Source organism: Thamnophis elegans, chromosome 5, assembly GCF_009769535.1.
Source record: "Thamnophis elegans isolate rThaEle1 chromosome 5, rThaEle1.pri, whole genome shotgun sequence".
Taxonomy (NCBI): domain Eukaryota; kingdom Metazoa; phylum Chordata; class Lepidosauria; order Squamata; family Colubridae; genus Thamnophis; species Thamnophis elegans.
In genome coordinates this window covers 15,662,633-15,690,408 of record NC_045545.1, presented here as the reverse complement: position 1 = coordinate 15,690,408, position 27,776 = coordinate 15,662,633, and the positions used below count along the sequence as shown (strand labels likewise).

At 37.7% G+C, this 27,776-nt stretch overlaps 1 protein-coding gene across 1 annotated transcript in view; it reads right to left on the bottom strand.

Moving 5' to 3' along the window:
* Positions 1-27,576, bottom strand: part of COL24A1 (collagen type XXIV alpha 1 chain) — a 136,012-nt gene extending 108,436 nt beyond the window's left edge. Inside the window, exons 1-6 of the mRNA XM_032217720.1 lie at positions 27,453-27,576; positions 24,956-26,226; positions 18,845-18,898; positions 12,311-12,364; positions 5,044-5,097; positions 3,676-3,729 (exon numbers count right to left, since the gene is read on the bottom strand). Of these exons, the coding sequence (XP_032073611.1) occupies positions 3,676-3,729; positions 5,044-5,097; positions 12,311-12,364; positions 18,845-18,898; positions 24,956-26,226; positions 27,453-27,576 (1,611 nt within the window). The remainder of the gene's footprint in view (positions 1-3,675; positions 3,730-5,043; positions 5,098-12,310; positions 12,365-18,844; positions 18,899-24,955; positions 26,227-27,452) is intronic.
* Positions 27,577-27,776: the final 200 nt, after the last annotated feature.

Here is a 27,776-nt window from a genome sequence, read left to right as displayed (position 1 = left end):
AAGTTTTAGTATACTCTTTTCTGAACACAAAAATTGGCTATAAATACAATAAATACAATTTCACATTTGCCTGCAATGTGTAACAATTTTCAGATGAAGCATGCTGATTTGTCATGTCTTGTTTATAGCACTGGTGAATCCAACATTAATTCATTCTGATATATTATTCTTGTTCTGTTTAGAATAAACTCTAGAAGACACAATAATATATTACATTGTGTAATATATTGTCATAATTAGCAGCCTCTACATATTTTGTTTGAAATTTGGTTGGCAATTCTTCAAATTAACTAGCTATCCTTTTAAAAAAAAACATGCTTGACATTTTGTATAAGTAAAATCTCATTTGAATGTTATTCCCAATTATATAAATACATATGCCTTCCTCCCTGCAAGATATTTGTAGTAGTTAGGTCACATTCAATTTCTCTCTTGATCAACTCTCCAGAGTGAGTAGTTGGGGAATAACATGGGGGGGGGGGGTCTTGCTATGGGATCACAAGCTCCTTTTACACATGTAGAAACCTCAACAGCTGTCTGAATCCCAATTAAAATTTGAACTGAATTTACGTCTCGGAAATCCACTTTACATTTTTCTGTCTCTCTTCTTACATACTGTACATATTGTTTGAAAGCAACAGAAAATATATACTATAACTGTTTACTGGAGCATCCTCATATACAGAAGATACAAAGTTGGAGTGATCATTATGAATAAACTAGATCATCTAGGGAAGTAAAAGAACAAATTTGATGAGAATTGCAGATTTTGTGGGGCTTATTTGTGGAAAACAAGCTTATTACCAAAAATTACTCCCACTCTGCCTGGATATAAGCTGACAGCCAGCTTTACACTAATCAAGTCCAAAGCACGTTCTGACAAGGTTCCAGCTCAGTGTTCAGAAGCCTGATGGGTTTTGCTTTGACAAGATGGCTGTCAAGATTGCTCAGACAGGACTGGAACAAGTTCTAAGAGCAATCAATCACAAACAATATCTAATCCTTTGGTGCACAAAGCTGGATAACTGACTGAACTTGTTTCTACTCTGCATGGACAGGCTGACATCAAAATAAGGATTAGTTGCTGCTATAAAAAGCATGCAGCCATGAAAAATAAACGTGGAATTAAAAAATGGGAATATCTTCCTCAAAAATAAAGTAGGAATGATACAAAACAAAAAAAAAGCTTATTCTTCTCATTTAAAATATGTTTTTTAGATTGGATTGCTTTATTGGGGTTTTTTCAGTGAAAGGTTAACTTTACAAAGCTGCAAATTTCTATTTTTGTTTTATTTGGCATATAAATGAAAATGTAATGATTTATTTCTTGCTCAACTTTAATTATTCGTGAAGGTGGCTTTGTTGTCAAACAATTCATTTATAGTTTAGAGGGTTTTGGCATCAGAAAGATTGAAATCTTGTTTTATAAAAAGCTGGGTTTTTAAAGCAGGCAAAGCCAAAATCAAATTAATTACATTATGGCTTCACAAAATGTTGGTCATGCAATAAACTTTAATGCCTGCCTGTATCAAATTCATTTGACTGCAGAAGGACGGAACTGAGTGGATGAATTGAACCCATATTCAGTGATAAAATCTGATAAACAAACAAATAACAAAACAGTGCAACCCCATCCTAACCACAGGTAGATAAATTTTGATGTCAGGGAAGCTGCAAACTGTATTTTTAAATTTTTGTTATTATAGTATTTTACAAAAACATTTTGTAAAGTTTTGTGACTCAGTCCAAAATAACAATGTCAGGCTTAAGTAGTTAGTTCTGAATTAGAGGCAGGCAATCTGTGGAGATTCATCCAGGTCATGGTTGTCCCAAAGGTGCTTTTTCAAGAGGCAACTTGAATTTTCTTTGAAGACGTTTCGCTTCTCATCCAAGAAGCTTCTTCAGCTCCTTGGATGAGAAGTGAAACATCTTCCAAAAAAAAGAAAAAACAGACAGTCCAGTTGCTTCTTGAAATAGCACCTTTGGAATAGAGGCAGGCAGGTTTGGATGTCCTCAATATATGGAGAGATAGTTCTCAGTTATGAACAGAGTTGGGTTGCTCCCGGTTCAGCCCGGATCAGGCAAAACAGTAGTAGCGGCGGAGGGAGGCTCCGCCCACCCGCCCGGACACTTTTGCACATGCAGAAGATTTTTATTGTGCCATTTGATTTGCCAGAATCATCTGCATTTAACATTGATCTGTTTTTTTGCCATCTCTACTTGACAAATATTAAACATTGTTTAAGGATCTGGATAACTTCATTGGATTTTAGGTATATGTAACACAATAGTCTGGATTCATAGTTACTCTTTTTTTAAAAAGGGATCAACCTAAGCTTTCAAACTGAGGCCCATTTCATCTTGGTGGAACCTGAACTATTAATTTATTAGACTTACTAAGAATGTTGGACCTCCTAATATATGGACTTAAAAAAATAGAATGAAGTACAAGCAAGCATACAATTTTCTGTTCCGGGTAAATGTACCATTCAAGGAATATTGGCACAGTAATTCCAGATTTGGTGTGGGTTTTTTTAGTTGATAAACGAAGTCCCACTAATCAACATTAAAATAAAGCAATCTTTAATTTCTGGCCAAATATAATCATTTCTTCCCTTCTCAACTGCAAAGGCTGTTTTCTATTTACTATTTTTTTTTCTAAAATGAAGGTTTGTTATGGTAAAACATTTATATTGTACTTTTAAAGAATATAAAATTCAACCCTATATCCTTGAAGGAAAGACCTTCATGCAGATCTGACAATCAATAAAGACTGCTAAGTTGATTAGTTATCAGGCTAGCCAGATAGAGAACAATCAAATTTAATATTAATCTTTTTCTGTCCCTGTTCTAGGATGTGGAATCCTTAAGAAATATAAAGCATTATTCAAAAAATAATGCTGCAAAGCTCTATATTTCACACAAATGGATTCATAGAGAGATTTGGCTACGTAATGTTAACATGGGAAACATTATGCAAATGAATATGTATGATCTTTAAAATGAAAGAAGAAAGCAAATTTCCAAAGTCCTTTTTTTACTGTCTTATAGCTTATTATATGAATGCTAAATAATTATATATGAATATTGTAATGCTCTTCCGGTTCCCTAAGAGTCTCTTGACAGTTTATAAATATTAGATATTGAATTAGCCTAATCAACTCTGACCACTTTAATAGATTTGGTGAAGAACTCTGCACCAAATAAGTAATCATAAACTTACCATAACTCAGAAGAAACACAGTATAATCTCAACCTATATACTCTATACTTTTTATTTCTTATATAAAATATGCTCAATTTCCTCCAAATAGCAGAATTCCAGTCAAAAAAGGAGCACCTCAATTGCCACGAAATTACAATTTGTCAATTTTCTTAGTTTCCAAGGCATCCATGATACTGTATTCAAGTAATTTATATTCTTATAACAGGGCTTTTCTTGAAAACATCTTTTTTAAAACAGATTTATTTAAACAATGTTTTACAGTATTGGAGTCTTATTGGTTATTGAAAACTTTGTTTCCTACATTTTCAGTATCAGGAGTGGCTCGGAGGATGAATTGCAACCTCACATTCTGAAATCTGTAATAAATTCCTTTTACACAAGAGCATTATTTGTAATTATAAACCTTAATAATGGCCTACAAACACACATACAAAAAAAAAGAATCTTACCTTTTCACCTTTGCGGCCCTCTATGCCAGGTAGCCCTGTTAGTCCTGCATCACCCTATAAATTTAATATAATGTTAATGTAGCATGATACTAGATCAAAGAATAACCATATATTCTAGAAAGACTATGTTCCCCACAGCCCTCAAACTACTGCAACATAACCCATCTTCATGGCATGTCTTCTACCATTAGCAGATTTCAGTGACTTTAAGCCAAAGATTCAGAGAATCTCCTGCAGATCTTTCTTTGTGTGAACAGCAGTGAACTAGCAAAGATTCCTGATTTTTGGTAGTACAACAGTAACATTATAATTCCTTGCTCTTCTTAAATTATATTTCTGAAACAAAGAAAAACCCGGAGTGAATTTTTGTGGAAGAATTATAAACTCTGTTAAGGCTGGTATTAAGAATGAAGTCCAGGAAACAGAAATATTTAAATCAAAATACGGTAGGTAGCTGATCCTTGCTGATTTTCGGATGTACATTTAACACAGATTATAATTATTAAAAAAATTAAATAGCATCATGTTTGATTTTGATGGTAAACCACCAGGAAATACAATGGCAGCAGACTGAAAAAATCACTGAAGGAAATGATGTGAAATCCATATTATTTACAAGAAAGCTATACAGATATCTCCATGAAATCATCAATAATTAATCTGAATTCCAAAGGGATGATACTATTTACATATTATCCTTTTGCCTCAAGCTCTGAATAGTGCATCTTGTAATAACAATAAAATTGCTAGATGATCGCATTAGATTACAGCTTGATTGCCCTGGTGTGTATCAATAGCACCATCTCAATAAATAGAGAGGATCGTTGCTTAATACAATAGTTCCAACCTTTTTTCCCCAAATATAAAGCATGCAGTATTCATTTCTATTAGTCTTTCTATTCGTTTTCAACTTAGTAATATAAATCAAAAGAACCTGCAGCTGTATCAAAGAAGTCCTTCCAAGCAAAATTAATTGGTGAAATAGATTGTATCCAAAAGAAAGTCAACAATAATACAAAAGCACATTATAGGGATCAATGTAGCATTTTGAGATCCATATTTTCACCAATTACACAAACTCATCATTTTATTTCCCCTTTTGTTTGTGAATTGTGAGTCACCCTCCCACCAAAGAGATGATGAAGCTTGCGGTATGACACTGCTTTGATCATTTTGACGAAAGCAGGGAATTTCTGTTGATGCCCATGCTTTAACAAGGAAAGGTTTGTAACTCTGCAAACCACAATTTCATTTGTCTACATAATCCTCCTATAATTTTAAATTGGACATAAAAACATTAATCATGCAGTACAAATAAGAATATGGGCAATATTTCTATTAGATAGTTCTAGATCATAAATCATTTACTTTTTCTCCACGCTTTGCTCGTCCTGGGGAAAACCCTGGATCACCTTTAGGACCCTGGGATAACAAAATTAAATTAATATATGAGTCACAGGTATTATTGCTAAAATCACTTAGAAGAGAATATGTTTTATTATTTATTTATTATATATTATTTATATTTTAACATGCAATTTGCAACTTTAGTTCTTCTATGAGTTTGTATAGATGGCTTAGATCTAGAAAGAGAAAAACACAGTTTCAGGATTCTTTTTTTTTTTTTTTTTTCTTGTTGTATAAAATATTTTATTCAATTTTTCACATTCCATTTGCAATCATTTATATACAGGGTATTTACTATAAGAAAAGAAAAAAAAAGAAAAAGGGAATAAAACGAACAAATAAAAAGGAAACACAACTCATCATTCACAACCCCACCTAACCCTTGCATCCTCCATACACCCCATCTACCCCCTCCAACTTTCCTTTCTCCCTCTAACACTCCCCTCCTACTTCCCTTTCCCCTCAAACCTTCCTTCTCCCTTACTCCCCAGACACCCTCCTTACATTCCTCTTACTCCTTACATTCCCCTTACTCCTTCCTTACTCCTCCCTCTTCCTTCCCTCTACCTCCCTCCTTGGTGTATGCCTTTATTCGAGTATTGTTTGATCTGATAAAAGTAAAGTGAGCCAAGGAAAATAATAATAATAATAATAAAAAAAAGAACCACCGTATATAAATACATTCTTGTTCTTATTAAAACTATATTAACACCCCCCCACCCCACCCCCCACAATCCCCATCCCTAATCCTCCCGACTTCCCAGGGCCCACACCTGGCACTACCTTCTATCTAAAATATCTTGTATACATATGGATTAAAAAATAAAAGTAATATATCAAAAAAAAAAAAGAAAAGCAGAGAAAGAAAAAAAAAAAAAAGGAAAAAAAGAAAAGAGAAAAGAGAAAAAAGAAAAAAAGAAACCACTCTTTGTATTGATCTCAGCCCCCCATCTTTATCTATGCTTAAATAGTATAAATCATTCTATCTATATTTTATTCTCATCTCTTACTTCTTTGCTATTTACCCCGACCTTCTGTAGGCTCTCCCGTTCCCTTCCTAAACCTTATGATCCCTTCCAATAAGATTTAAGCAACGTGGTTCATGCCATATATTCAAATATAACTTTACAGACAAGTAATCAAACTTTCCCTTCTAGTAAAATTTAAACAACGTAAGTGATCTTTCTTTACCCCTTTTTCAAACAGTAATTCAAAATAATCTAACCAGATTTCCCCTTCTTAGTAAAGTTAAGCAGCGTAGATCAGATATTACTTTACACAGGAATCAATTTCTATCTTAAGATAATTCCAACCGACTTCCCCTTCTAATAGAGTTTAAATAACTTAGTTCATTCCACATGTATTTTACCCTCATCCCCCACTTGTATGATATTTACCACTATCAAATTTATACTACCATTTGTTTAAAATATAACTCAGAGCGATTTGTAGCATAAATCATTCCACATATTCCAATAATACTTTCAGCAAGAATCAGTTAACCTTCTATTTTAAGGTAGTCGCTTCTAACAAAGTTTAAACAACATAAATCATTCCGCATTCTTTTTACCGTTATCTTAAGATAATCCCAAGCGGCTTCTTATTCTAATAAGCTTTAAACAACATAAATTTTGCCCTCTTCCCTTGCTTGTCTGGTATTTACCTCAACTAACGTAGTTCATTCCACATGCATTTTACCCTCATCTCTTGCTTGTCTAATATTTACCACTATCAAATTTATACTAGCGTTTATTTGAAATGTAACTCAAAACTATTACAACCAACTTTCCCTTCAAATAAAAGTTAAATAGCATAGATCATATTCAAATAATACTTTCAGCAGGAGTCAGTTAACCTTCTATTTTAAAATAGTCCCATCTAACAAAGTTTAAACAACATAAATCATTCCGCATTCTTTTAACCACTATCAAATTTATGCTAACGTTACTTTAGAATCTAGCTCAAAGTAGTTTCACCCAGCTTTCCCTTCTGATAAAAATTAGTCCACTTTTTCTACCGGAGAGAGGTCTCAAACCCCCATTCAGTCCTCAACTTTAGGAAGTCTTTTGAAGTATCTAAATTCTCGATCTGCGTTCTTCTGCTTCTCCGAGGGAGGAGGGGCTACCCCCTCCATCTTGCAGCCGCATGGCCAGCCGTTTGCTTTCTCCTTCCGCTTGTCTCTCCTCTCTTCCAAGCGCATCAGGAAGTCCCGCCTTCAGAATCCTACAATAGAAATCTTGAGCCTCTGAAACAGAGTTAAGACGAAATCTTTGATTCTCAAATGTAACCGTGATGCCGGCAGGGGCCTCCCATCTGTATCGAATCTGTTGACTCCTAAGCTCTTTAGTTAAAAAGGTGTAGTCCCTTCTTGCTTTCAACATCTGGGAAGGTATATTTTTGAAGACAATCACGTCCTGGTCATCAACTCGGAGACTGTTATTATGAAACTTTTGCACAATCGCGTTTCTAGATTCTTTTGTAGAGAAATGTATAATTATATCCCTCGGGAGCTGTCGCTGTTCCGCTATCAATGAGTTCTGGCGATAGATTTTCCGAATCTGCCAATCAAAGTTAAGTCCCGGGCTTCCCAGCGCATGGCTGAAGGCTTCAGCAAAGGTCTGTTTCAAATTCTCTTGCTCCTTTTCACGGAATCCTCTGACTCTTATTGAAAATGCCTTCCTATCAAAATTTAGCATCATAAGCTGTTCTTCATTATTTCTAATTTTTTCTTGTAAAATTTGAATATTGGTAGTCAAATCAAAATTAGCCTTCTCCAGACTTTCCAATTTGTTCTCTATTTCAGCAGAGTAATCCGACAGGGCAGACACGGCTGCAAACGTATTCGCCTTCATTTGATTAACTTTAGATTTTAGATCATCATAAAGTTGCAATACAAATTCCTTAAGTTCTTGCTTAAAGGCATCAAAGATTTTAAAGAGATATTCCTGTGTTAAAACTTCTCCAGTAGAGGGCGTAGGAGACAAAGGCTGTGTTTCCAAAAAAGATTCTTTAAATTCTTTAGACACATTTGTAGCAAGACGCTTCTTTGATCTGGGTGCCATAATAAATAAACAAGTAAGCAGCGCTTCGCTCCCCTCTATTTCCAAAGAAAAAGAGTTTATTTTGTTAAGGAGCGGTCTGCAGGAAGATAAGCCCGGCTAAGTACATCCAGTAATCATCCACGGAGAGAAATCGCCATTTTGAAGTCTATTTAAACAAAGAAGTCTTTAAGACGAATGGTGCTGGTATTTAAGATAGTAATAAAAGCATAAATCTCACAGGGGTGGTACCCTCCCGTATCAAATCTAGCTTGAAAAAAACTTTGTTTTGTCCTGGGGGGGGCTAGCCTATCTGGGGCTGCCAAAAAAAAAAAGGCAGCTGAGAAGAACTGGCCGGAGATAAAAGCTCCGCTTCGGCTGGATCTAATCTCTTCCACAGCCAAAAAAAGAAAAAGGCTGTGGCTTACGAATAGACCCTAGTCTACGGAGCTACCCTCCCTGCCCCTTTCTTAGCCAAAAAGGGGTGCTATCTATGATCTTATTTAGATAAACAGACCAGATCTCTGAGGAGCTCGGTGGAGCCCTCCTCGGCAACAGGCCACGCCCCCAGGAAGTTCCCAGTTTCAGGATTCTTGTAGCTATATTTTAGAAATATTTAATACTTCTCTGGTAGTTTAAAGTATATAATCCAAAAATGACAAATTTAATTACCACCATCTTAGTCCAATAAAAGGACTATTCTATTCTTCAATCTCCTCAATTTTTAAACCATAAAGCTGCATCTAAAAATATCCCCAATAATTCATAATATTTTCCTTTCTTATGTTCCTTTACCTTCCTCTTATTCTAATATCTGTTTTCTCCTCTTTTCCTTAAATGTTCTCCTAGTTTTCTTTTCTGCATTTACTCAGCTTTAGCATAGTTTAAGCCAAGTTAGCAAACCTCTGTGGCAATGGCAAAGTAATTCATTCATTCATTTCATTCATTTATTAAATTTATAGACCGCCCAATCCCGGAGGACTCCGGGTGGCAAAGTAATTACCATTCTGCCTCCCAAAGTAAAATGGGAAAGTTTCAAAATTTTCTCACCCAACCTCAGGTGAGAAAGCTTAAAATGAACAACCCCACATTTTACTTGACTTCAAGGTTCTTTTTTGAGAGCTTCCCAAAATCTCACAGATGTTAAATTCTCATAGGTGTTAGCATACTGTTTTAAAATAATTTTTATTTAGTTTGAGAGGTAGGCAAATGGTATTTATGTTTGATTAATTCTGGCACGTATGGGTATGATTCCTGTCTTAAGCCTGTTTGGAAACCATGTTCTTTCTGAAACGCTTGTCCTGATTTGTTAGGGTTGTTAACTGATTTTCCTATTTTGGGACTATCCACTCAAGGGACCTGAATCACTTTTGCTTCAAGTAGTGTCACTCTATGTGTGCAAGCACACCAACAAAGGCCAGGGGTACAGAGGGTCTAAGAGGCATCATGTACACTATATCATGATGACTTTGTACAAATGATAGCAATTATGTATTTGAGTCATCTTGAGTAGCAAAATGGAACAAGTACATGATTTGTATAATGGCTTCCTGCAACGTCAACTTCTACAGGATTCTTACATACAAATGTATTATTTAAACCCAAAGAGGCAGTTTGTAAAATCTGGAAAAGGATCTAGCTATATTAATAAAGTATCTTTGTCTCTTAAACCAGTGTTTTTCAACCTTTTTTGTGCAAAGGCACACTTTTTTCATGAAAAAAATCACGAGGCACACCACCATTAGAAAATGTTTAAAAAATTTAACTCTGTGCCTATATTGACTATATATAAAGTGTTTTTCCCACGGCACACCTTACACTATGTCACGGCACACTAGTGTGCCACGGCACAGTGGTTGAAAAACACTGTCTTAAACCATTTAAAAATACATGGCACAATGAAGTAATTATATTTATACCATCAATTATTGAATTATTTCAAAATTTTACCTCACTAACTTTGTTCAGTATCTAAAATGTGTGGGACATTTCTTCATTTCCCTTTTCTTAATGACTTTTAAATGATACAATATTAACCCATGTATCAATATTAACCCATTTTTTTAATCTTATCTGTTTCTTCTAATTATTCTAAAACTTGAAGAGGTGAAATTTTTATTATTTCTTTTTTACAAGCAGGCTGCGGATCCTATCAATAACAAGAGATTAACTGTTAGGTGTTCTGAGAACCCACAGAACATTAAAGCTTGGGATTAACCAAAAAAATTATTTTGGCTGCCTGCTCAAACTTGTTGGTGATTGTAATGATGTAGGCTGACATAATCTTGGTAAAAACAGCTGTTCATGCTAATTAGAGAAGCTGATGAAGTTCTACTGAGCTTAATTTAGAAAGGATTAAATCTGTCTTGAAAGTAATGGTAGTTTTACTGACCCTTAAATTCTTCTCTGGCTCCAATTGAAGAATTGCCATTTGTCTAGCCTATTAATTCCTCACTATCTATCATAATTATATTTTCACTTCCTTACACTCAACAGGAGAAAATTAAGAAGATGCAAGTGTAAGAACAAGGAACCATTCCTTGTCAAAACTTTATTCACTACACCTGAATTTGTTGCTGCAGTATTCTCCTCCTTCTTGAATCAATCATGTTTTTCAACTTTCAACCCCAAAAACCTAAATTTTCAAATTAACCCAAACATTACTAACCCAGATTCATATGTCAAAATATTCTCCATTTGCTGTGCTAGATACTTAGTTGACTCAAAAATTACAGCGTACTTGTTTTACATTAACCTGTGCAAAGCTTATCTAATATATTTTAATGGCTGGGAGCAGTTTTTAACAGCTGTCACTGCAGGTCAGATTCCCACTCTAAGGAACTGTATTAGAACAAATAGCTATAGTTGTTTTTATCCTGTAACTCATTTATCAAGGAGCTCTAACTAAATCTGAGTTGAAGGCTTTCCAGAATTCCATACAGCTGTCTAGAGCTATCTAAATAGTTTCTGCTACTGAAGCTCCCTTTCAACCTGCCTACTAGATTTGACTCTATCAAAGCATTACAGTATTTTACCCTTCAGGTAACAAGATATCCTTTAGCTTAGAAAGTTGCTAAACAAATAAAAGAGGAATGCTTGGGCAAGACCTTTAGTTCAGTATGCAAATATTTTCTTTAAATAATGCATAAATAAAATTAAAAATGGCTGCTTTGTTAACCCTTGCCTTTTAAAGCATAAACCACCTTTTAAATAATGGTTTTGCTTTTACAGATTCTCTCTTCACAGTCCTCTCTTAGGAACCACAACTGGGATGAGTAATTTTGTTGCTAAGCAATGAGGTTGTTAAGCGGAAAATCATGCGGTCATGATGGGCATTCTATATTACCGTGTTTCCCTGAAAATAAGACCTGTTTTTATTTTCTTTTAGGCTCTGAAATAAGTACAGGGACTTATTTTTGGGGAATGTCTTATTTCTTTTGAGTGCCATGGCCATAAGGTCGGGGTGGTGGTGCTGCCCTTCCCACCTCACATTAGCTTACTTCAGGGCCCCTGCAGCCCCGACATCTGCCTTGCCTCATGGTGATGGGCTATTTTTCCGGCATCGGTGTGGCATCAGAGCAGGACACTGAGTGACATCTTGGTGCAGTGGCCGCGAGACAAAGCAGTTGTCGGAGCGTGGATGGCCTGGTTGCGGGGACTCTGAGGTAAGTTGGCGCGGGGCATTTGGGCTAGTGCCCTGCCTCAACTTGTGGCCACAGAAATGGTGCATCGCTCAGCCTCCTACAACAGTGAAGCACCAGTGCCAGAAGAAGTGAGCCAGCTGCCACGTGGGTTTCTCTTGCACATGGCTGCTAGTGCTGTTGGAACAAGGCTATTGTCGGGATGGGGATGGCCTGGATGCCGGAGCGCTATGGTAAGCCAGTGTGTGCATAGCTCCATCACCCTCGCCTCGCCTTATTCTTATCGGTGGTACCATGAGCAACCAGATGGAATGGGCGGCTGCACAGGTAGGGCTTATTTGGGGGATAGAACTTATATTTGGCACACAGCCCTAGCATGCAGCCCTAGCATGCTAGGGCACATAGCCCTAGCATGCAGAAAACATGCTAGGGCTTATTTTTTGGATAGATCTTATTTTCAGGGAAACACGATATTTGCCCTTTGGTTGTTAAAAAAAACAGACAGGTCATTAACTAAAAAATCATCAACATTACTCATGCGTAGCATACCTTTGGACCAGGCAAACCTGGCAGCCCAGGATTTCCGTGTGGGCCTGGAATACCCTATGGAAAATATAAAATACATAGTAATTACAAAGAACAGTAAGGATGGGTCTTCATTTGTGCAAGGACATTTGTTAGGGATTATTAAGCTATTTATGTTGAGTGTCATGAACACTGCTCTAAATAAATTATTCAGAAATCATTACAACTAAACCTGGTCCAAAACCAAGTTTAGCCCCCCAAAATAGGGTATGTATTAGAAACAGGTTCCAGAGAGGCTTCTTCCTGTCAGTCTCAGTTGCTGTCATTAATTGAATCCCACCAAGTCGCTAGGTAAGGATCGACCCCAATCCAAGCCATTCCTAGCTTGGTCCTTCCCAGCCCCAAACCTCCATGAGATAAGGGACTACCTCCCCTTCAACTCTCCTATTCACCTATCTCCTCCCCATCACTGTCCTTTTGGCCACCCTGTGGTTCAATCCCTCTGCCACCACTCAAATAATCTTCACTTTCCTAGTACTGACTAGGTGCACCTGCCTCAGCCCTTGCAAGGCAGCTTCTGGTCACTCCACGTCTTCTTTTCAAGGCTGTGTGCAGCCTTGTCCAAATTAGGATGCAGCATTCTCACAAAGCTTTGGAAGGCTTCATAGTCTTGCAAGGAAGCCATACATTATTTGAGCAAGGGCATGTACGATTTGGACAGAGGCACATGCATGGCTACCATCTATTTATTGCTGCAGTAACTCTGAATAGTAATGGAATGAATGGTTATTAACAGAAGAGTAGCTGTAGTTCTAGTTTTTCTGTTTTGAGTCTGTTATTGATTTGGATAACTTTTCAGGGCTGACAATTTCACACTAACTATGGGATCTTCTCTTCACCCTACAAACTTAAGGCTGTACCAATCAATATAGAGTCATTTAGTATTTTAAATACTCATTTAAAGGTATTTCTGTGCTGTGGCAATCAAATTGTGTCTTTGTAACACATAGAAGAAATCCATACAAAGCATATCTGGGACAAAAATTTAAAAAAACTATACAAAGAAAATCGAGTAAACAACTTTAATTCAATGAAAATAATGTCTTCATTAACACAATAAATGGAACATATGAGTAATCAAGTAGCAAGGCTACAAGGAAGCAAACAGTAAAATCCCATTCTATCAATTAACATGATAAATCTTTTTCCTAAAATAAAGTGCTTCAACTTTTCCAAATATTGAGCTGTAGAACTAGTTTTTATTTTGTCCAGTACTGTAGGAGATGACGTGACAACTCCAGCTTTGCCAACAAGGATCTTTTTTGATGATGTATTGTTGGATTATCATTTCTGCAATAGTCAGTGATTCTTGCTAGCATCAGAGTCCTAATCTAAAATATCTGGAGAGCACTAGAGAAGATCAACATTTAGGAAATTTGATAGTGGGATTTGGGCTAAGCTGAAACTGCTAAGGAAGGTCTGGAATTATGGTCGAAAGGAAGCCAATGTAAAAAGCAACCTTCCTACTTGAAATCATTTGATAGTACACTGAAAATAAAATAGCCAATATAGTAATACTTTCATACAAAACTATTATGTGACTGTACGCTTGGAATTCTGTGTAGAGTTCTAATTATCCCACCTCACAAAGGATATTGACAAGATCAGGGGTGGGAGTTTGCACAGGTTTGGCTAGGATTCTGCAGAGTTCAAAGAACCCCCAAATGCCACCCCTAGCCATGCCCACCATGCCCCTCCCACCCCTCCCACGTTCATCATGCCAGGTAAGTGCAGGGCCTGCGCAAAGACTCGGGGGGGGGGGGAATGGGCCTACCGGAGGTTACGGAAGTCCGGAAACTGCCCTGTTTCTGGCCTCCAGAGGCCAGGGAAGCAGTTTTCGCCCTCCTGGATGCTCAAGGAAAGTCTCCAGAGCCTGGGGAGGGCGAAAACTGGAAGTTCCAGAAGTCCGGAAACGGGCCTGTTTCCAGCCCCTGGAGGGCCTCCAGAGCCCAAGGGAAACAGTTTTCACCCTCCTGGAGGTTTGAGGAAAATTTCCGAAGCCTGGGGAAGGTGGTGCAGGAGGCTGACTAGGCCACACCCACCCAGCAACGGGGCAGTGAACTCGTTGTTGCAATTTTTGAAACCCACCCCTGCACAAGGTAGAAAACCTCATGTAAGGCAATCAAAGTGATTATAGGGCTAAATTAGGTCCCAGAGAAGAAATTATCATGAAACAAAATTGAGTGAAGAAAGTACTCATACATGCATATAAAATAATGCATAATCTCAAATGTACATATATACACAGTGTTTCTACTAAATGATGAAGTTCTACAGCCATAAAGTAGATTATTCCTTCCCTCACCAACATCTCTTGTTAGCCACCAATTTTAATAGATTAAAATTACCCTGGGTCTCTCAGGGTCTCAAAGGCTACTAGTTTGCATGGCTACATTTGGAATCATAGCCAGCAATAGAGCAGGAAGAGAACACACACTGCTCTCCTCTGTGTTGAGAATCTTAAAAGCATCCTGTTGGCATAATGAGTCACAGGATGGCATTTGACAAAGAGACTAAACAATATATTCATCGCATATTTTTCTCAGCTAAAACATGGGTGGTTTTAGTTACATTGACCACATCGGATATACACTGTGTAAAAATAGAGATTTCCTCCTTTTCCAGAGGAGTGGGTGAAACCTCATACACAGAGACATGACATAACGTAACAGGTATGTCTCTCTACTATGAAAACTCAAGAGTATGTGGATTGTTATGCCATTCTGACAGACCCTAAAACGGTGATGGCTAACCTTTTTCTAAAGGTGTGCCAAAATTGTGTATGTGCGCGCTATCGTGCACGCAACCCCACCTGCGCATGCGTGCACAACCCCACCTACACATACCTCCCGAAGGCCTCCCCCACCATCCGGAAGGCTGAAAATCAGCTGGCCGGCGCACAGATGCGCGCCAGAGCTGATGGCTGCCGTCCCAGCAAATATGGCTCCGCGTGCCACCTGTGGCACACATGCCATAGGTTCGCCATCACAGCCCTAAAACATGGAAGAGGCAAGTATTATGGCTCCTACTAGAATGGAGATTCATGGCTGAAGTAGAAAGAAAGATACCATGGTGCACTTTTTGTCCTCACGTATTTATTTATGAAAAGAGGTGGAGTGGAATGCCTATATCATATTTTTCAGAATATTAAAGACTTATTCAGATAATATTTAAAGGCATACATATAGTCCTCGACTTACAACAATAATTGAATCCAAAATTACTGTTGCTAAGTGAAACAGTTAAGTGAATCACTGCAGTTGTTAAGTTAGTAACAACTTTTGCTCCATTTTAAGATCTTTCTTGCCACAGTTGTTAAGTAAATCACTGCAGTTGTTAAGTAAGTTACACAGTTGTAAAATGAATCTGCCTTTCCTATTGATTTTGCTTGTCAGAAGGTCAAAACATGATCACATGGTCCCAGGACACTGCAAGAGTCAGTTCCAAGCATCTGATTTTTTATCATGGGGATGCTGCAACTGTCATAAGAGTGAAAAATGGTTGTAAGTCACCTTTTTCAGCGCCGTTGTAACTTCAAAGAGTCACTAAATGAACTGTTACGATTTGAAGACTACCTATATTCTTTTCTGTATGGCTAACTAATGAAAATGCTACAATATCAATTCCATGTGCTTTTGATAACCGAAGCCAATGCAGCAGCACTTCATTTGTAAAAATAAGTTTCATGCATAAGTTACTTATCAGGATTGAGTTTTGTATTCAAAGGAATTCGGTAAAAATGTCATTCTTTTTGTGATTTTGAATAACAAATATAGCCCTATCATTTCTATTAGCATTTCAATTCATATATAATATTAAACAAGGATTATAAAGTCATTATTGCCAAATGAGACTTAATGGACTTGCTGACATATCATATGAAGCCATAATGGGTGGGTTCAAACATCTTCTCTAACTAAACTGTTTGTCATTTGACAACTTAGCCAGTGATAATTAGTCTTACAGAGTGGGTGGGAAATAATAAATGGACACTTTATAAATTTCTCTTTATCCAGTTGGTAAAAAGACATGCCAAATTTTCAGTCATCAGACGGGGAAGATTTTTTTATGCTGCCTGCCAACATACATGGAATCTGCATCAGTGCAGTTAACTTTAATATAAACCAGGCTAACATGTTTTTGATGAGTTAGTTTTTGTTCATCATAACATGCCAGAAATTCCTTTCTTAATGCCTCAACCAATGTTTAACAGAAAAAAGCTAAAATCTGTTTGCATGTTATTATGTAAATATTGTTAACATATATCTCACAGACAAAAAATAAATAAATAACAATAAAATGTATAATAACCAGCAGGAAAGTTCTGGATTTCAGAATTTTTGCTTATAGAAATTTTGTTAATTTTTAAAAATATATGTGTGCATTATTACACTCACAATTCATTGTTTTACCAAAAGAGAGAGAAATTTCCTGTAGTCAATCACATTGTTACTACACCAAAAGAGTAAAGAGGCATTATATGATTGCAACTTTAACAGTTTCAGTCTTGCACTTAAGGATTTAGGGACTATGGCCTAGAGAGCATATTTCTTAATGTTTTGCCAGCAACTAAAGGAAATATATTCTTTAAATCACAGTTATTAAAACCTGAAGCTCAACATTGCTGAAGAGATATCAGCAGTGAAAGCTCACACCAGTTACTTTGCTGCTTTCTGCTTTCTACCTTCAGAATGTAAAATTCTAGGAAGTCCATTTTACCTCATTCCAAAAAGGAAATAAAATTGGACACTGGGCTTCAGAGACATATTGATGAGAGGAATTTATCGGGAAGGTTGTTGAGAAGGTGGTGGCCTTTCAGCTTCGACGGGCCTTGGAGGAAGCTAGTTATCTTGACCCCTTCCAGTCCGGCTTCAGACCTGGTTACAGCACAGAAACCGCTTTGGTCGCATTGACCGATGATCTCTGGAGGGCCAGAGATGGAGGCTATGCGTCCATCCTGGTTCTCCTTGACCTCTCAGCGGCTTTCGATACCATCGACCATGGTATCCTTCTGCGACGACTGCGGGAGGTGGGAGTGGGAGGCACTGTTTTGCGGTGGTTCTCCTCCTACCTCTCGGACAGGTCGCAGTCGGTGTTAGTAGGGGGGCAGAGATCGTCCCTGAGGCCCCTAACATGTGGAGTACCTCAGGGTTCGGTCCTATCCCCCCTACTATTTAACATATACATGAAACCGCTGGGCGAGATCATTCGGAGGCACGGGATAAAATACCATCAATATGCGGACGATACGCAATTGTATCTGTCCGCCCCGTGCCAACTCAATGAAGCGGTGGACGTGATGAACCGGGGTCTGGAGGCCGTTAAGAACTGGATGAGTGCTAACAAACTGGTGCTCAACCCGGATAAGACCGAGTGGCTGTTGTGTTTCCCCCCCAATAATTTGGCTAATACACCAACGCTTAGGCTGGGGGGTCAAATTTTATACCCCTCAGATAGGGTCCGCAACTTAGGAGTCCTCCTGGATCCACAGCTGACTTTTGACCATCAGCTGTCAGCTGTGACCAGGGGGGCATTTGCCCAGGTTCGCCTGGTCCGCCAGTTGCGGCCCTACCTAGATCGGGGGGCCCTCACAACAGTCACTCGAGCCCTTGTGATCTCTAGACTGGAATACTGCAATGGGCTCTACATGGGGTTGCCCCTGAAGTGCATCCGGCGACTACAGCTAGTCCAAAATGCAGCCGCGCGAGTGATAGTGGGCGCACCTCGGTTCGCCCACGTTACACCTGTCCTCCGCGAGCTGCACTGGCTGCCTGTTGGTCTCCGGGTGCGCTTCAGGATAATGATGACCATCTTTAAAGCACTCCATGGTAGTGGATCTGGGTACTTGAGAGACCGCCTTCTGCCGATTGCCTCCCTAAATCGACCAATCAGATCGCACAGACTGGGCCTCCTCCGAATTCCATCTGCCAGTCAATGTCGACTGGCGACCACACGGAGGAGAGCCTTTTCTGTTGCTGCCCCGACCCTATGGAACGAGCTCCCCATGGAGATCCGCACCCTCACCACGATCCAGACCTTCCGCGCAGCCCTCAAGATCTGGCTCTCCCAGCAGGCCTGGGGATAGGCTTCCAATTACCCGCCCGAGTGTTTGATTGCTGAATGAAAGTTGTGTTTTATTATTTTTCTTTTGTTCACAAAGTGTTTGTTTTGACCTTGCACTTCCCCTCCCCTGTGGTTGTAAGCCGCCCTGAGTCCCCTCAGGGAAAAGGGCGGCATATAAATCCCAATAAAACCTAAAAACCTAAACCTAAGGAATGACAAAAAATGAAGATGAGTAACATGTAGCCTGATATATTTTTTGTTATCACATTCGTTCAAAGTTTACATTCAGTTTCAATTTACAAAATGCACCGCTAATTTCCTAGAGAAGAGCAATTAAAAACATTTCATTTTTTTATGTATTAAGACAGTTCAGAAATAAGAGGTCTACTTGGTTGTGAAAAGGTGTATTTCTGGAAACAGATATCTTTTACTCACTCTTGGGCCTCGCTTTCCTGCTGGGCCAGGTAATCCTGGAAGACCTGGGGGTCCCTAAAGGGGAAATGAAACAAAATAAAATATGAACACAAAAATCCAGCATAGGAATTACTATCTTAAAATTTGTCTTTCCGAAATTGAAATTATTCATTAGTTTATTTTCTCTACCTACAATAGATGCCCTACCTACAATAGATTAGTTTAGTTTCCCTACCTACAATAGTTTCCCTACCTACAATAAGTGCATAGAATTTTTGAAATTATAAATTACATTAGTTTGAGTTGAGTTTGAGTTTCATTTTATTTATATGCTGCCCTATTCCCGGCGGGACTCAGGGCGGCGCACAAACCCAAGAAGGGGAAGGGAAAAACACAAAAACTACAAAAGTACATGGTATTTAAAAACAACCAAAAGCCACATGATTCGAGAGGGGAAGGGAACTCATCGACCCCAGGCCTGCCGACACAGCCAGGTTTTAACGGCTTTTCGGAAGGCCTGGAGAGAGGTGAGGGTCCGAATCTCTGCGGGGAGTTCGTTCCAAAGGGCCGGAGCCGCCACAGAGAAGGCCCTCCCCCGGGTAGTAGCCAGATGACATTACATACCACAATGACTAACATGTGCCTTAGAAGAACAGCAACCGTGGTTAGATGGCTCAGATAGTAACTTCTTGTTACTATCTAGACACAGTACTGAGACACAGTACTTATTAATATACAATAGCAGTTTAAGCAAGAAACTTCAGTTAATGACCACTACAGCGTGGTTTAGATTGTAATTAAGTTATCAAGGACTGAAAATAAGAAAAGATATATAAATTGATAGGCCATCAGCCTTGCATCTATTTATTTGTATCGGAATAATATAAAAAGACGAAGATCATGTAAACTGCAAACCAATAGCCTTTATGACAGCCACCTATATTTGTGGCTGCTTGATTGGTTAAGCCAAGATAACTTGATAGACATGCGAGTATTAAGATAGGGTTGGCCAACTTTTGACCACTTCTTAATTTTATACATATCCTTATTGAAAAATACACCAACAAAATTAGAAATGCCTTTAAATCCCTATAGCTACATAGAGCTGATCAAATGTACAAACTGTCTAACCATTTCCAGAATATCTACAGGAATAACAAGAAGTCTGCAAACACTCATCATATATTGTAAAGAAGGCCATAAATTAACAAAAAGTAAGGTTTTAGCCAGATCATCACTGAAACAGTTGGCAAATAGGCAGGGCACCAAATGAGCAAGCTAAGCTCTAAAAGTATTTTGGGATGGTTGACCAAACTGCATCTCTAGAAAAGACACTTATAAAATATACTGTCAAGAATCTCCAATGAAGTGTTGTTGTTATTTTAATACTCTTTTGGTACATCTGGGAACATCATCTTCAATTTTGTTGATAGAAAGTAATTAATTTGCTTTATGGAGCTCAATATTTTTTAGAACTGAAGGCCAATCCAAATCCCTAAAGCCTATCACCACAATTCCTGAATTTGTGCCAAATTCAGTCTTTTATTTGGAGATGGAGTTAGAATTGTAATACAACAATCATTTTCATTGTGGTCTGATGTAATAAAGGCAAAGCAGATAGGAATGAAAAGTATAATTAGCTGCCAAATTATATTAAAGCTGCACAGATTCAATCTTGCAGAAGTCTAACTAAAATAACTACATTTTAAAAAATATACTAGATAAGGCACGACCCACTGGATCATCGTTTCAGTGATATTTCCTTACCAGATCCCTCAATACCTTCAACAATGTCAGGATTTCTAACATGCTGCCTTCATTGGGAAAGTTGGGATACATTCAGAGGTGCATCTGCCTTGAAAATAGTCATGTTGAGTTTCTTAATGCAGACATTTTTAAGTCATTACCAAGCTGATAAATTAATATAAGTGGTTGTAACCTTACTATAAGAGATACAGGAATGCAATCACTTTCTCTACTGAACAATCCTTCTTTCTGAAATGGCGTTGTCCATAAATATTTGGAAGCAATTTAATAGATTACAATGAAAATGAACAGAATTAACTGTGGTCCTTGTTTCCTTCAGTTCTCCCCACTCTTTTTTAGGATGATGGGGAATTAGCAATCATGAACTATTATAACTGATTCTACAAATCATAGGAAAATTTCTGGCTTCTCCATTTATTTGATTGTTTTTGGTTGGTTTGTTTTTTAAGTCTAGTGCAATTTTTTTTACTTGATTGTAAGCAATAAAGCATCACACAAAATTCTATACACACACACACACAAAGAGTATGAATTAAATGCATGACGTTCGTTTGGTAGAGAACTGATAGTTTCATAAATGTATATAAATAGAAAAAATTCTTCCCAGCCCTTCTGTCCTTAGGGACTTTAAAATTAGCAGCCATTCTAGACTTAGAAAACAAAATAACCCCGGATCACTTGAATGTATGGAACAGAAGCAAAGGCAGCATCAAATGAGCATGCTAACTGTTCATAGTACCTGAGCAGACCTGTAAAAGTTGCCACTCTTGTCTATTTACTCTAAGAATAAGCATAGTAGGCATTAGCCATGTTCACATACCAGGCTAAGCCAGAATTCTGGCAGCAGGAATAGTTAAAATAAACAACTGAAACTCATTTTGTGGTTGATATAACACCCAAATAAGCAAGGAATTTTTTGGCACCTAATCATGGAGGGAAACCACGCAGGGTGCCTGGCATATATATTTTACAAAACATACCATGAAAAGAGCTTTATAAAAGTTTAACGTTTATTGCCCCAAAACATCTAACATCATACATTCCCATAACCAGTAGACATATTTCAGTGTTCCCTGGTTATGGGAATGTATACACCAGTATAAGGATTGTGTTCCCTTCATATTTTTCAGGGACAAAAAAAAATCATTTTTGGGAATATAAGATACTAATATAGAGATTTTTTTTTAGTTTCTAGTTTTGCACTGAACAATTAACATTCATAATTATTGATGTACATGTTAAATATTCCACCATGTTTTTTTGGTCCAATACTGAAGCAACTTTACTTTAAAACTTGGTTGGCAATGATGTAATACTTCTGATAAATGAAGCTGAAAAAGAATTTTGGACAGTTACTTATTTGAACCATAAATATACTAGAAACCCCTATAGGAATTCCATTATGTAAAATAAGTTAGTTGTATTTGCATATTGTATTTGCATATTGTTCTTCAGGTGTGTGCATTCATAGTTGCACACATATAAAGATACATGAAGCATCCCTCATGACTACTATGATAAAGATTCTAAAGTTTCATTTGTGCAGAATGGAAAAGGAATATATAGTAAAAGGTCATTATGAAACAAACAAAATGTTAAAAAGTTATATTTATGTAGTTACTTAATAAAAACATCTAAATTATATTAAAGTAACCAAAGTATCTTTACAATCCCCAAGGCATGTCACAACTTTTGAACACTCGCAATGTTTGTAAATTGAAAGCTGAAAAAATTGACACGCCCTATAACATGGATACATAATGTGGATTGTTTGAAAAGACATTTATCAAATTATTTGGATTTTGGATTGGGTGAATTAGCCATTGTAGTTTCTGAACTACAATGTATAGCTTACTATATCACAGTGGTTCCCACTGTGGTTAGGGTTAGCTCTGCTGGCTGGAGAATTATGGGAGTTGAAGTACACAAGTCTTAAAGTTGCCAAGTTTGGGAACCACTGCTATATCATATGAATTAAGTTACTGTGGTTTATTCAATGATATATGGTTAAAAGAAACCATAGTTTGGCATTCTATGAAAAAACAGTCGCAGAATCTTATGGCACCAAAGAGACTGACAACTTAACAATACACAGATTTAAAAGCCAATAAAATAACAAACCTCATGAAAAGAATACAGTTGAAAGCAGCCTAGATCAGTTACAGTAATATCAGTAGTTCATGGAACAAAAATATATTTAGAGGAGCAAGCAATGGCTATATATGTTCATATAATATGCTAACCCAGGGGGTCTAAAACCTTAAACACGCAAAATGCCATTTTTCCCACAGAAAACACCGGGAGCCACAAAAACTGGGTGGGCATGGCCAACTTGACATCGCTCACTCCCACCCAGTCACATGACACCCCCCAGCCACGCCTACCCAGGTTTTGTGGCTCCCGTTGTTTTCTTTTCTGTGGGAAATAGATGTGTGTGTGTGTGTGTGTGTGTGTGTGTGTCCCTCCCTCTGTCTCTCCCTTTCTATCTGTCCCTCTCTTTCTCTCTCTAAGATTATGGGTCAGCAGCTAACCCATAATCTGCTTAACTTTGTTTTATAGACTAAATCAAAATTAGTTGTGGTCACACAACAGCCATGGTTTGCAAACCACCCTTCCTTCCGTCCCTCAGCAGAAAATCTTTTTGCACTACCTGTGCAGATCTCCCTTGTTTCTATTGGCCATTATGCATTTTTTGCTATCAGAGGTATCAAACTCTCTACAATCTCCTGACATCCTCCCAAGTGCACAGCCTTAGAAGCTTCCTTAATTCCTTTGTCCTCTTCCTTTTGTTTTTTGTTTCTCTCTTATTTCGTCTTTTACAGTAATAGTGCATTTTTTACTACATTATCCCTGCTCTTCCTTTCTCCTCAAAAGGCAATATTAAAGGAAGAGGATTCCTCCAAGGCATGACAAAAGTCTTTCCCCTGCCTTCTAGCTACAAAAATAAAGTTAGGCCTTTCTTGTCAGTTTCTTCTTTAATGACTGAGAAGAAAATTGCTAGCTTCTGAGCATGCTAGTAACTCTATAGATCAGGGGTGTCAAACTTGCGTCATCACGTTGTCATCAGGTGACATATCATGACTTTTTTCTCCTTCACTAAAACGGGGGTTGGCGTGGCCAGTGCATGAAGCATCCAGCCCACGAGTCGTAAGTTTGAATAGATGCATTTACACGGAAGCCTCTGTAGAACAGATCTACAAGGTTTCAGAAGATTAATTTCTCAACATTAGTTCCCCAGGTACCCAATAATCAGGTGCGCTAAATCTGGGCTGAAACTATTTTGTTTTTTTTAATTCTGGCACCATTTTCAAGTAGGCTACATTCTTCTGGCTTGCTTTTGAGTTTCATTTCTTCAGCCTTTTGGATGAGAAGCAAAGTATCTTCAAGGAAAACCAAAGACAGTCCAGTTGCCTTTTGCAAAAGCACCTTTGAGACAACCATGGTCTAGATGCAGTGGTGGGTTCCAGATCCCGTTCCAACTGGTACAGTTGGAACGGGCCCGGCGGCGTCCATATGGACGCACGCAGTGCACACATGCGTCTTAGTGCCTCCGTGAGCCTCCACGATGCTCCAGCTGCTCCGCGGAGCATCGCGCAGACTCTGTATGCGCCATGCGTGTGCACGGAAGTGCAGAAGCCTTAAAAGACAGATAAGGAGCTCGGACGGGCAGGTGGGCCCTCCGGAGCACCAGAACGGAACAGTATCCAGGGCTCCAGGCAGGCTCCAGTACACCTGTACTGGGGCGTACCGCCTGCAACCCACCACTGCCTGGATGACTAAGAATCTCCATAGACGTGAGGCTGGATCATTTCAGATTTTTTCTAAAGTATCAGTTTTCTAGGAAGACTACAGAGGTATGAATCTATAAACATATTGGGTGGGAATTCATGGAGACGAGGTGAAAAATTCCCATCTAACTTTCATGTAAAGAATATTGCCCTGGTCTAATCGATTCTATATTCACAATATACATTTACCATCACAAAAAAGAATTAGGCATCAGAAGTAGAATGGATTGAGGAACTTTTATCACTTGAATAATGGCTTTTAATTCATGGGGAAAATAATGTAGTCCAGTTTTACTTAGCCTCGTGATCTCCAAACTCTAATACTTTTGGGGGACAGCAGTTCCTTATTTCTGGTTCTTTGTTCTATAAACATATCTCTAGAATTTTCAGGAAATCTATCTACGACAAAATATTCATTGTTATAAAATACCCAAAGCCCAGGTTATTTCTCATCTTACCACTATTAGCATAGAAAACTGAAATTACAGGAAATTCCTGCATTATAATAACCTTGGTAAATCCCTGTAATGTGGCTGTAGAATTCTTATATTAGATACCATAAATGAAAGCCACTTACCACCTGTCCAGGATCTCCTTTAGACCCCTTAAGATTTTCCATGTCAAGTAGTCTCTCCCATTCTTCATAATCATAGTCATAATAAACTGCATCAAATTCATAGTTGCCTTCTCCATTATAAATCTCATCAGTCTGAACTGTATGCTCATCCCATGAGCTAAACCGATTAATTAAAGGTTCGGAATGAAAATCCTCATACAATGTTGTATTTAAAAACTGATGCATATCCATTTGTTCATATAAATATGGCTTTGATGTATTTTTCATCATATGTTTGGCTTTAGGCTGCTTTATGGAAAACAGCAAATTGGAATTCGCTTTTCTTTTTATATTTTGTTTCACAGAGTCTGTATGATTTAAAGTTAATTTTGTTAGAGGCAAGGAATCCCCTTTCCTTTTAATAACATAATGTTGATGTTCTTTGGAGACATTCACAATTTGCTCGTCATTTGGTTCTGACAAGGCAGCAATATTCCCTAAGGAAAGAGGAGTCAAGGAAGAAGTTGTCTCCATCAATTCTTGAGGATCTTTGACCGATGCTGACTTACTGATAGGAAGATTTAGTGTACCTTTTCTTTTATTTAATGGTTGAGTTACTTCATCCAACAGCTTGCTTGAGTCTACCACGCTTGGAGAAATTGTATGAGATCGGTATGTATCAGCTTGGCGACACTGTAGTTTCACATATTTACAATAGTTTGTCAAGGCTTGTGCAGAGGGGATAATATCCAGCTGACATAACACACCTTCAAAGTTGACTGACTGGGGGTTCATTCTTCCTAAGGTAAATAAGCTGTGTGAATCAAACTGTACTTTGGAAAGAATCTCCTTGCTGAAGTGTTTCCTTCCACATTGAGTAAATAGGGAGACCGATTTTTCTGTAACATCAATAGCAAATGTGTGCCACTGCTCGTCGTGAACCCGATAATCAAAGTATACAGAGTGCTTCCCTCCAGTGTGCACCATTATCTTCCTTGGTAGCAGCTGTATACCAAACTGGAGTCTATTTTTATTCCTAATACTGAAAAGAAAGGCATTGTTTACTCTGTAAGAGCATAAGCTAATTAGTATGGCAAAATTGGAACCGAAGGCTGCTGCTCCCACTTGAGAGATGGGAACTTCAATGGCTGTCTGAGTGGATAAAAGAACTCCAAATGCAGTTAGTTGAATCCCTTGAGGTGATGAAGCATGTGACAAGTCTATCGTAGACCCTGTTGTTGGATGATGCATAGCTTGCCCACTTAGGCCTAAATGATGGAGAACATCTATGCCTAGAAAAGAAAGAAAAGGAGGTAAGAAAAATAGTGCTTGATTAAATTCACTCATGTAGTTTATAGCAATTTTTGCAAACTGCTGCACCAGTTTCACAATGGCACTGTTTGGTGAAATGCAAATCAGTCACATGTGGTTCTACAACATGCCTGATTCCTACCAACATAGGACATAAGAATTGTGCAGATACTAGTACAAACACTCATCAGTTATGTATGACATAACTTTAGAAAATGAGATAATAGGTTCTTACATGGGCTTGCATCCCACTATAATGTTATTTCCAGATGGCTGACCATGACTATGACCTTTATATGAGGATAATAATTCCTCTAATGACTGCCAGAAGGAAGACTGTGTTAAGCCTGCTACAGCAAAAACAAGAGTGTTAAAGATGAATCAATATTAATCCACAAGGTTTTATAGAGTTTATTTCAGCAGAAGCAATCAACCATTCAATTTTCTTCCCAACAAGATTTACACTGATTTTTTTCCTCTAATTTTTAAATGGGATAACTTAGCCCATTCATTTCCAAAAATTTTGTAAAAGTTGCTAGCTTTCTAGCAATACTTTTATCAAACTTCCTTATTGATAAAAACTATGTTTGGTAAATAGGAATTTAGGTAGTACATTGATAATAAAAGATTAAATTTGAACAAATAGTAACCAACAATAATTTTGACATATTTTTAACATTGCTAACAATACATCTTAGAAAAATGTGTGATTATGTGAAAAAGGAATATGTATATTTTACATTTTGAAGTTTTAAGGATTCTTCACAAAATAAACACTGATGTCTCTTTCTTTATACCAGTAGCAAATTTAAGATGTTTCCAGAAAAATAGATTTGTCTATCTCTCCAAAGCAAACTAAATAAAATTCAAACTTGGTTATTTTCAGTTATTAAAATGTTAATTAAAGCCAATGCCACGCAAAGTATTTTTCCTTTGTGATGCATCTACATTTAAAACTAAAAGGTTTAACAGGCACAAGTTCTAAATAGACATGTGTCAAAAAATTAAATACAAGTGACTTAATTTCAAAGATTGAATACACGCTATACTTATCAAATGAAAATAAAATGTATTTTCTCCTTCTACTCCAAGCAATTAGACTAAGCAAATATAAGATTCAATGTATGTGAGACATGCTGAGCCTGTAATGGAAAGCAAAAAGAATTGCATATTATAAAAGCAAAGAGGGTTGTGATTCCTCTCTCACCTAACTCTAAGGAAAAATAAGTTATGTTGTCATGCTTCATATAGCAGAGGAATGTTGCTAAACTACAGGACTTAGGCAGATCTTGTGGAAGATCAACATTAGCTCTGAATATGTCCGTTTTCATGATATCAACTGTCCTGGTATTGTTACAGTAGATCTAATACCAGCTTCAAAATCACTCCCTATACAAAATAATTGTAATGATTTTTATTTATTTATTTATTTTTGCCCTTGAAAAGCCTCAGATCTGCTTCTAGATAGACTGCTTCTTGGTAGTTCTCTGATCATCACATTTCTGTCCCTCATTGGTAGGAAGTCTTTATC